This window comes from Macrobrachium nipponense, chromosome 46, assembly GCF_015104395.2.
Source record: "Macrobrachium nipponense isolate FS-2020 chromosome 46, ASM1510439v2, whole genome shotgun sequence".
Taxonomy (NCBI): Eukaryota; Metazoa; Arthropoda; class Malacostraca; order Decapoda; family Palaemonidae; genus Macrobrachium; species Macrobrachium nipponense.
Window position 1 is genome coordinate 16,152,756 of NC_061106.1, and position 12,500 is coordinate 16,165,255.

At 35.1% G+C, this 12,500-nt stretch overlaps 1 protein-coding gene across 1 annotated transcript in view; it reads left to right on the plus strand.

Annotated features, from left to right (window-relative positions):
• LOC135214775 (homeotic protein distal-less-like) overlaps positions 1 to 12,500 on the plus strand; it is a 175,305-nt gene that overhangs the window by 52,844 nt on the left and 109,961 nt on the right. Inside the window, 1 exon segment of the mRNA XM_064249131.1 lies at positions 11,366 to 11,547. Coding sequence (XP_064105201.1) covers positions 11,366 to 11,547 — 182 coding nt within the window.

Sequence of the window (12,500 nt, forward strand, 5' to 3'; positions counted from 1 at the left end):
AATGACGGTCATTACCGAATTTCACACGAGTCCGCGGGATCGAGCGGGGCAATTACGCCGAGGTTCCTCTGTTGACCGATTTGGAATGCGATCGTTCGTTTCTCTTTCGGCCGTATTCACCCTAAGTGCGTCTTGGCCGGTGTAATTCCTCCACTATTAGGTTGAAGGGAATCACTCGCGTCGGCTGACGTATGGCAACATAAACTCACAAAAGTTCCCACTAAGGCCATAGTAGATTCACATCAGCCGTGCATTTGATATCTGGGTCCGTCCCTTAAGACGCTCCTGATTGGCTGTTGATAAGCCAATGACAGAGCTGGAAACTCTCAGTCTCTCTCGAGAGTTCACATGGGTAGGATCTATGCTCCACCTCTCCTGAGGAGAGATGGAACATACATTCTGCCTATGTGAACTCTCGAGAGAGACTGAGCGTTTCCAACTCTGCAATTGGCTTATCAACAGCCAATCAGGAGCGTCGTAAGGGACTGGCCTAGACATCAGATGCACCGTTGATGTGAATTTACTATAGGACTAGTTTGTTTGCTTCAAGCTTTCGCCGATTCAAACGGTAGATTTTGATTACCTGTCATTAAAGCTTCATTATTTTAATGAAGGAAATACATGGACTGATTTCCGACCTGTATGTAATTTGTCTACTGATACTGTAACTTTGGGTTGTATATAATCTGCGGAGAAAAAAAGGGAAATAATATGAATTTTAGTAAAATCCATCTTCTCATGAATTTTTTCCGATGTCACCCCATGCATACGATTATTTATCTAATATATTATAAACATATTTATATACGTATTTTCTCTATCCAGTAATATGAGCGTGATGATTGGTGCATAGCCATTTTTTTTTATTTTAGATAATATTATTTCACGGTTCTGTTGTATTATCTTTACTAAAAACACGCGGAAACCGAAAGCAACAGTATACCTAAACAAATCTGGAACTCCAAAAAAAAACCCAATATATTCACAAGTCATAAATATCAAATACTCACGTGTCATGAGTATCTAATACTCACAAATTATGACTGGAAATACTAGCAACGAGTCACGAATGATGTGTCAAGTACTCACAAGTCATGAGTGTCAAATACTCATAAGTCATGAGTGTCAAATACTCACAGCGAGTCATGCGTAACAAATACTCACAACAGATCCTAAGTACAAGTCACGAGTGTCAAATATTCTCAGCAAGTTATGAGTATCGAATACTCACAACAGAGCATAAGTATCATATACTCATAAGTCATGAGTGCCAAATACATACAAGTCAAGAGTGTCAAATACTCGCAACAAGTCGTGAGAGTCAAATACTCACAACAAGTCGTGAGTGTCAAGTACTCACAACAAGTCATGAGTATCAAGGAATCAAATCTAAAAGAAGAAATTTTGATCAAAACAACTTCCAGAACACTCCCCGTTTATTAGTACCGCCTGGAGTAAAGAATAGCATATTAAAACGTAAACATTAATAACAAACCGTGATGTATACTACTCTCTATTAGTCAAGTATCACGAGCGGTCATTTCTCACTCGGTGTGATTCCTTAACGATGGAAAATCATTTTGATTTCTTACACTCACGAACTATATCAAGCAATGAATAATGAGTCTCGAGGGCTGACTTTTGATTGTATTTGCTTCGCACACGTCCTTGTTGACCTGAGCCATTAGTAATGGTCATTACAGCAAGGTTTCAAAGAGACGGAGAGTAACATACAGAAGACATGTCTTACACTGCGTACAAATGACCTGAACTTTGTACATGTAACACATTGATTTAATACCGTCAACTTGCCATCTGCAGTAGGTGGCATTTATTCAATGAGTCAGCTATTTCATGATCGTTTAGGTTTGCGAAATGAAACGTTCAGTGCGCTTTTGGATGTATATCACCTTATACCTCACTCGTTGGCCCAGTCGATTACCTCACTGAAGTCCTGATTTCTCCTCTGTCCGCTGGGCGCTGGTTCGAACCCACGAGAGGACGAAATTATTATCAACTAAAAAAATTCCCCTTCGGTTAACATATCTGAAAATATATCAATTCCGAGGTAGAGCGAATTGGATATTAAAGGACATTTGTAGCTCGAAATATGTATATACTGGAATACACACACGCACATAGGCTTGTTTGTTTGGTTTCATACATACTTAACTTTTATTCTAGGTATTTTTTAACATTCTGTATAGAATCACTTTTTAACCAAGCGCATGAAGCTACGAAGAGATATGTCTCATCATCCAATGAAGACGATGCGCTTGTTAAGATACCAGGGGACAATCCAAAGTACGGGCAACATAAACCCGCCATTACGGGGAGAGAGCCCGTATTGGCATAAGGCCCCATTCCAACTGAAAGTTTCAGAATCAGGACTTGGATTCGGGGGACCGATTAAAAAAAAAAACTCCCGGCTGAAAGCGTGGTATTGACTGTGTCCTAATAATTGAAAGGTTATATAAGATTTCACTCTGAACTGCAAGTATGTCTTTCAGTGTGCAGACGTATCAATATCGCCAGAAACATATTCGAATACATATGTAAGGTCATTTGTACTTACATCCAACCATTCGCTTTACTAGACAGTTCACTTATCCTAAGGAGCCGTGTGAATACTGAATTCCTTCTCGAATCGCAGGTAATTCATTGGCAAATCACTGGGAATACTTTATAAAGATTCGTCACTCCCGCTAAAGGAGCGTGCTACTATTTTCTTGAGATACGCTCGAAATTACAGTTAACCGATTTATATTGATGCTTGTCAGCCAGTGTTAGGAACGAGGTAAAAGCAATTCATTTAATGCTGTTGGCCGTGTTTATACGGAGAGTATATATACATGTATGTATAGAACATTTATATAAGGCGTATTTATTGCACGTTCTACCTCCCGTGATATGAGCCATTAGCCATTAGCCTCCACCAATCACTGTAAGTTTAGCTCACCGCAAATGATTTATTCAAGAACCTGTGTTGTACAGTTACGTCAATTATTCCTGAACAACCGTCCCTTCCCCTCCCCCTCCCCACCACACCTAAGAGTTAGTTGTTTGTCACTTATCCCTTTTTCCTCCAAAACCGAAGGACTCGACATTTTGTTAGGAAAACCGCGTAATTCATTTTGACTCGTGCCTCAATGAACAGTCGGTTTCCTTTGGCATTTTGGCTTTATCTCGACGCGGTGGTGGTGGCGCGCGCGCGCGCATGAATAAAGAGCTGGGGAAATTATAATGAGCGCCGATTGACAGACAGCGCAGAAACCGTACCCCCCTCTCCCCCCACCCACCAAGGGGCCGTAGCTGGTCGCACGTGGCTGTGGAATTTTTAGGTGACAAGTAATCGAAGTGGAGGTTGACCTCCGTGTCCGGGAGAGAGAGAGAGAGAGAGAGAGAGAGAGAATTTGGGTTACCTTTCGGGTTACCTGTGCGGGGCTCCGTTGCCCTACCATTGTTGGCATAATGCGATGCCATGTGCAGGGGGGCAAAATTCAACAATTAAAGACCACTTAACAAGGACTTTCAGTCATCATTTCCAAACATGAAAGCATTTAGCAAATGCTTGACGGGAACTTTTATTCATCATTTCCAAACATTAACACATTTTGCAAATACTTGACGGGAACTTTTATTCATCATTTCCAAACATTAACACATTTTGCAAATACCTGACTGGGACTTTCATAATTTCTAAACATTAAAACATTTTGCAAATACTTGACGGGAACTTTCATTCATCATATCCAAACAGAAAACATATTGCAAATACTTGACATGAACTTTCATTCATCACTTCGAAACATTAAAACATTTTGCAAATAATTGAATGGAACTTTCATTCATTATTTCCAAACATTATAACATTTTGCAAATACTTGACGGGAACTTTCATTCATCATTTCCAAACATTAAAACATTTTGCAAATACTTGACAGGAACTTTTATTCATCATTTCCAAACATTAAAACATTTTGCAAATATTTGACGGGAACTTTCATTCATCACTTGCAAACATTAAAACAATTTGCAAATACTTGACAGGGAACTTTCATTCATCATATCCAAACATTTTAAAACATTTTGCAATACTTGACATGAACTTTCATTCGTTCACTCCAGAAACATTAAAACATTTTGCAAATATTTGACGGGAACTTTCATTCATCACTTGCAAACATTAAAACAATTTGCAAATACTTGACAGGAACTTTAATTCATCATTCCCAAACTTTAAGACATTTTGCAAATACTTGACGGGAACATTCATAAATCGTTTTCAAAACAGCCTCATTTACAGAAGCAGCTTTCTCTTGTTGATACTGATTTATCCAGGTTAATGAAAGAAATTTTTGAGAAATTCACTCTACAAAGGAAATAAGAAAGCGTGAAAAAACAATTATTCAGAACAAGAAGGAGTTATTCTCGTGAAATTTATAGAAGCATGAGTCACATACCTTTGTATGATTTTTATGACACTTATTATTCACTATAATTAGGGTGAAGATGCAAGGGAAATTCAAAGAAGTCAGAGGAACACACACACACACACCACACGACACACCACACAAACATATATATATATAATAATAGAATATATTATAATATATATTATTATATATATACATACATATAATATAATATATATATATACATACATACAATAAATATATATATATAATATATTATTATTATATATATATATATACACACACACACACCACACACACACACACACATTATATATATATAATAATATATATTATATATAATATGATATAATAATATATACATACCATAATATATATATATATATTATATATTATATATATATACATACATATATATATATATATATATATATTATATATATATATATATATATATTATATATAATATATATATATATATACACACGAATTATTACATATGCAAAATAATCGAAACTTGTGATTTTTTCTTTTTTTTTTTTTACAAAAGCGAATATATTGCTGACAAATATTATATATATATATATATATATATATATATAATATATATATTATATATATATATATATATATATATTATATATATATATATATATATATATATATATCTATACACACAAAAGATTATTAACATGTAAAATAAGTCGAAACTATTTTTTCTTTTTTTTTTTTTTACGCAATATATTGCTGCACAAAATGTAATAAAAAAAAAATACTACATACATCATCATAATAAAATCGGTACAAAACCCACTGCCTTACTAATATAAATAAATACACGTTCTGGTGTGTTTTTCAGTTACGCAGAATTTAGGGAAAGTACTGATCATAAATAATCATGTAGATCGATTGAAGTGAATAAATTGTAGGTTGGATGTCTTGCCAAGATATACTACTGATTCTGTTTATCCAGGAAGTATGAAATAAGTAAAGGGATATTTTTAGCTCTTTACTTCTGTCACATGTTATATATATATATATATATATATTATATATATATATATATATATTATATAATTATATACGTATATATATGCATATATATTCTCTTTCATATACATACTTCCATACACACACAACACACACACACACACACACACACACACACATATATATATATATATATATATATATATATATATATATATATATATATATATATATATATATATATATACATACATAGATACATGCATACATGTGAGCATTTATGAATATGGTCGTACATTTATACAGAAATATACGCAAATCTGCATGAGGAATAGAACTAGAAGATAAAAAATATTACTTGAATTATGGCTTCCTGTATATGTTTATACTCAAAACCCGATAATATATCATTGCTCAGACCTCTAAGCAATAATTTATGGGCAGCAATCGGGTTTGAGTCGCCATAAATTCTTGCTAGTCCTGAATTCTTAATATTTGAGAACACATGATGTATGTACACATTCATACGTGTTTTGAACTTGCAACTTGATTAAACGCAAACCAATACATTCACACACAAATATATACACACATATATAGATTTATGTATGTATGTATGGATATATATATGTATATATATGTATGCTTACAAATGCCAACTTTCCCTCCTTCTGGAGTCACTGGTATGTTTTTTGTCAATAATGTTATTTACATGCCAATTTTCATGACGAATATTGTCAATGCAATTCTCGCGCTGAAAAGTAAACTTTACTTTTTTGAAATAAAGTGGATATGCAAAGAATCTTAGGATGTTTCTCATATAGATTGGATGCATGTAACTAATTTTTAATTGTACCCTATTGGACCGAACAGTTACTATAGATTACAAACTTTTCTGAAAGCAGTAAGTTGTTTTCTAAGTAAATATCATGTGATTTTTATATTTTCTCTAAACCTCTCATAGTTTTATGAGACGCAAATATCCACTTTTTTCTGACGGCAAAACAATAGCATTTCTCTACGAACGAAAACTATTGTGCAGGCTTTGTCTGTCCGTTCACATACCTTTTTTTCTGTTCGCCCTTAGATCTTAAAAACTACTGAGGTTAGAGGGCTGCAAATTAATATGGTCATCATCCACCTTCCAATCATCAAACATACCAAATTGCAGCTCTCTAGCCTCAGTAGTTACTATCTTATTTAAGGTTAAAGTTAGCCATATAATCGTGAAAATGGCAACGCAACAATACGGGCCACCATGGCCGGCAGAGAGAGTTTCATATGCCGCGGCTCATACAGCATTATAGCGAGACCACCGATAGATAGATCTATTTTCGGTTGCCTTTAATATATGTTGTAGCAGCTGTACAGAAAACTTGATTACGCCGAAGGCACTACAGCGCATTTAATACTTGTTTTTTTTTTTTTTTTTTTTTTTTTTTTTTTCGATTGTGTTTGTTCTATGAGTTTTCATATTGTTTCCTCTTGTCTTTTGAGTTTTAACGTTGTTTTTCAGTTGTTTTTATCTGTTCACTTCACCCCAGCCTTGCTCCCTTTGGCGATGAATAGTAGCCTTGCAAATAGCAGCAATAGTAGTAATAGTGTCAAAGCTACCTTACCTGCACAAATAGTTGGAGAATGTAGTAAATGGTTGCTTAGCTAGTAGTGATTGCAGCAGTAGAGATAGTATGGATAGTTTCATTGATGGTAAAAACATAGTGCATATATAATCCATGTGACAGTAGCTCTGCAAGTTGTAGCAATACAAATGCAGATATAGTGTCATTATATTATTATGATGACAGGACAAAAAGACCCTTGAAAAGTAAGATCATTTGAGATATGATATGTTGGTGAGAGTTCATCTTCAGTGTTCTCTTCTTTGGTGGCTCTTTTTATCCTGAATATTTTTTGTGTCTTAATTGCAGCTAATTTCATATAAGACAACCTTAAAAGGCTGTTGGCTTACAGAGGCTTCTACAACTATAACTGAAGAGATACAACACGATCTCACTGGGAACTCCTTTAACATCTCACTGTGGGAACTCCTTTACATACAAGATCTGTGACACATGGAATAAACTGCCACCAGAAGTGTGGAATAGTTCCAAAGAAAACAGGACAAAATCATTGGGACACTGTGAATGAATTGTAAAACCTGCTCCTAGAGATAATTGAGCACGTGATGTCTCCTCGGATAGACTAATAAGTCTTTGAGACATCCAAATCCTTGTAACTCCTTGTAACAAAACGGAAAACCTATGTATTAAAGCAGAGAAGCACCAAAAGAAAGATAAGTGAGAAAATAATGAAAAAGACATGGCAATAACACTCATGTAACCATTAACCAAGATGGTGATATGCACACACACACAAATGTAAAATATATATATATATATATATATATATATATATATATATATTTATTTATTATAATATATATATATATATATAATATATATATATATATATATAATATATATATATATATATATATATTATGTGTATATATACATACATACGTGCGTACATACATTCATACATACAAACTTGAGAATGTTAATAATAAAAAGGAATTTTCTCTTTCCTGCCCTAGGATGGATTTTGGTGCAGAGGCGGGGACGGGGTGACCGGCAGAGAGAGAGAGAGAGAGAGAGAGAGAGAGAGAGAGAGAGAGAGGGCATGACCGGAATAATACATTATGCGGCATGGTTACCTGGAGAGAGACCCTAAGGACCGGATGTACCAAAACCAACCCCATAGCCATGGCTGACCACCACCGGGTCATTTTCTGTTTTTAATGTCTCCCTTTCATTTATTTTGTCCTTTTTTTGTCTTGCTCTTTCCTCCGCCGCGAGCTCTCCGCTTACCTACTGCCTCTGCGCGGTTTAAAAAGCAGAATAATGAAGCAGTGCGCGCGCGAATGCGCAATTTTTGCCCATTTTCTACGAATGGACCCAATGCTATATCTGGACTAGAAGTCCCACCGCCCTGGGATTCGTTTCTCAGTATTATTATTAGGAATTATTGAAGGAAAGCCATAAACGTCTCGCCCTCTTAAAAGAATGCCCTGATCTAAGAGGCCCCTTTTACGGGCAGATGCATATTTAATTCCAATGGCTTAATTGCATTGTCAAATATATTCGCCCGATACGTGATCGAGACTTCTTTTTGTTTCTACAAAAAAATAGAATGTTTTTCTTGGTGTCAGGCCAATTTTCCCTGTGATAGTTGCTCTAGGGCCGCTTTTCGCAACTTGATTACGTTGGTATGGCTGAAGTCGACTTGGGAATTATGCATTTGGAGGATCCTTATATAGCAAGCAATAGTTTAGGTTGCTTTAGTGTATGCTGCTGCCTTTAGTAGTCGTATTCATGCAGTGTTTAATTTTTTTTATCATTATTTTGGGAATGCTTTCCTTTTCACAAGCACACACACCCACACGTGCACAGGCGCACATACACACAAACACACACACACAGCAAGAGAGAGAGAGAGAGAGAGAGAGAGAGAGAGAGAGAGAGAGAGAAGGAACGTAAATGTGTCAGCAGACACAAATCATGATTACAGCCAGCGATGGGGACTTGTAAAATAGTGTGTCGTATCTTCTGAAATATGGCCGGCGGGCGGGTAAGGCAAGAAGAGGAGGAATTTCAGGCCGTGACGTCACGCTGTAGATAGAGGAAAGTCCAGCGCAATTGCCGCCAATTGCCTTCAAACACGCGACCTGACCCTCGTAAATCGCGACGCAAATTTACATTGGAACAGTAAAAGGGGAAGAGGGAGTGACACGGGCAACGATTTCTTCATCCTTTTGCGTCCTGTTTCTGTCGTTGCCTTGAGAGAGAGAGAGAGAGAGAGAGAGAGAGAGAGAGAGGTAAGTGGAAGGGGCTGCTGGGAAATATATGAAGGGGCACAAACGAATAAGCGAAGTAAATAAAAACAACAAGAGCAATGGAATTTCAGAGAGAGAGAGAGAGAGGAGAGAGAGAGAGAGAGAGAGAGAGAGCTGTTGTAAAAGAGATATTAGAGACAATTATGTTGAATTATCTTTCATAGCAGTTTCCATCCTCGGGTCTCTTATTGAAAAGGGTCTATAGGGCTTGTCAGTTTTCTGTTTCTGTTTTTTTTTTACGGAATTTTTCTGTCAGTTTTATGTTTCTGTCTTTTTTTTACAGAATTTTGCTGTCAGTTTTCTGTTTCTGTTTTTTTTTTTTACAGAATTCTGCTGTCAGTTTTCTATTTCTGTATCTTTCTTAAACAGAATTCTGAAGTAACTGTCTTTACTTTCGAAAGTCTAAAAGAAAGACACCTGTCTATTTTTACCTTGAAGATTTTGTATTGGAAATAAATCAGGTTTTAGAAATAAATTCCAACAAACTAAAACTGAAGATATTCCCAAACAAAATTAGATCGGAAATAATTCCAACAAACTAGCCTAAGAAATAGATTTAACCATATTAAGTTATAAATAAATTTTAAAAAACTAAGATAGATAAAATCCCCCAAATTAAGTTCGAAATAAATTCCAAAAAACTAAGATAAAAAACTTCCAGCAAAGTAAGATATAGAAAATTCCAACAAACATGAAAAATAATTCCAACAAGGGTTAAAAAATAAAGTCCAACAAACTGAGATTAGACGAATAAAAAATTCCAACAAAATGGCACTAGAAAGATTAGCAATTCCTACAAACTAAATCATATTATTCAAAACCATAATTGCTACTTTTCATATTAATATTTCGAGGAAATATTCATTTGATGGGACTCGAAAGGCATTTTTCCTAAAGATCAATCACAAAGTAAAGACCTCTGGTGCTGGCTAGAGACATGAGAACTATTTTATTATGGTTAGCTTCGCCTTTTTACTGGATAGTCACCTCCCCATTACCCACACTCTATTAAATATATATTATATATATATATATATATAATATATATATATATATATATATATATAATATTAATATTATATATATATATCTATATTACATATATATATATGTGTGTTTTATATATATATACATATATATGTTATATTATATATCTATATATATATATATATAATGTATCTATATGTGTGGTGTGTGTGTGTGTGTGTGTGTGTGTGTGTGTGCGTGTGTGTGTGTATGCGCTACGGGCTGCTCTATAAGCAAGAGCCCGTGCTGGCATAACGTCAACTTGATCAAAAACAACAACAACACAACCGAGCTGGCGCGCAGTCATCAATATTTCTTAAATTGCTGACAAGCTTTCCTTAGCCTTTTTAAATATTGCAGTACTTTCTTGCTCTCAGTGAATTCAGCAGGATGCATTAAATCTCAGCGTACATTAAAATGTATAATACCTTTCTAAGTTATTTCGGATATGTAAACAGTTGCTCCTATTTTTAAAGTCACAGATGACTTATTAGGCACTGAAGTTAATGTGTCCCAAAATTCTGTATTCTATTTAACAATCATGTAACTGACATTGCCAGTGTCTATTCTTTAGTACAGTTTTTAATTCTACTAATCAATATTATTGCGATTTATTCATCTTCATGATGACAAGATATACAAATTGGGCCGGATTTTATGATTATTGTTTATTGATACATTTATATGGAATAGTTTGCAGAAGGACGGGATCAGGCCTTTCAGATGTTTAGTGTTACTCGGGGGGGGGGCTGTTCCAGAAGGGGCAATGCCCCTCCCCCTCCCCCCACCTGGCCAGGTCAGGGCAAGGCGCCCTAAAAGGGAGGTTAGGAAGATAAGGTCTGGTTAGGTCAGGGCATGACATTCCAGGAAAGATTAGGTTTGTTTTGGTCTGTGGAACTTATTCCCGCCGTTCTACACGGGCCCCTATTATTATATATATGTTTTTTTTTTTTAAATTCATTGAATGCATTTGTTATGAAGCAGCTTTATTCTAAATTCCCGTTTCCTTCTTCCACAGAAAAACCCGAGGACGAAGGCTCAGTGCGCGTTGGAGGCAAAGGCAAGAAAATGCGAAAACCCCGGACTATATATTCGTCTCTTCAGCTTCAGCAGCTGAACAAAATTTTCCAAAGGACACAATACCTGTCTTTGCCCGAGAGAGCTGAATTGGCCGCCAAACTCGGTCTCACACAAACACAGGTAAGAAGAAGAGAGAGAACCTTCTGGGACGGTGGCTAGTCAGATATAACTACCATCTCAGTTTTTACATTTTTGTTTTGAATCGAGTTTCCCTATTTCTGTCCTGAAATCTCTGTTCAAAAATCAATTTAGATTGTTATTTTTGTTGTATTCAAACTCGTTCTCACATAAACACAGGTAAGGATACAAAGAGAGAGCCCCCTGGGACAGTATTGGATGCAGATAACTACCATCTCAGTTTTGACATTTTTGTTTTGAGTAGAGTTCCTTATTTTTTGTCCTGAATACCTCTGTTCAAAAATCAATTTTTAATTGTGTTATTTGTGTTGCGTTCAAACTCGATCTCACATGAACACAGGTAAGGATACAAAGAGAGAACCCCTGGTACATTATTGGATAGTCAGATATTACCGTCTCAACTTCGAAACTTTTTGTTTTTAACCCAATTTCCCATTTTTATCCCCGACGGTTTTTTTCTTTACGAGTTAATGTTGATTGTGTTATTTCTGCTGTTTTTATTTATTTTTATTTCACCTCTCCTCTTCATCCCTCTTCATATGTGTTACTGTAAATATTGCCAATGTGTTAAATGCCTTCTCAGCTTTTTTAAATATATATATAAATATATATATAATATATATATATATATATATATATATATATATATATATATATCTATCATCTTTATACTATATAATATATATATATATATATATATATATATATATATATTATAAATATATGCACCACTGGAAGCAACAAAGTCATAACTTCATATATAATACATACACATACTTTTATTTATTAATTTTAATAATGTTCAAGTTTCAGCACGATGCGAACAATTAAGAATTAGTGTTTTTGTCGTGCCAGAGCGAAGTTTCGTGGCACCTTCGTGTGACAGAGTAACGTCAGTCAAGTTGTCAAAGTTTGTGTGCGAAGCATGAGAAGGC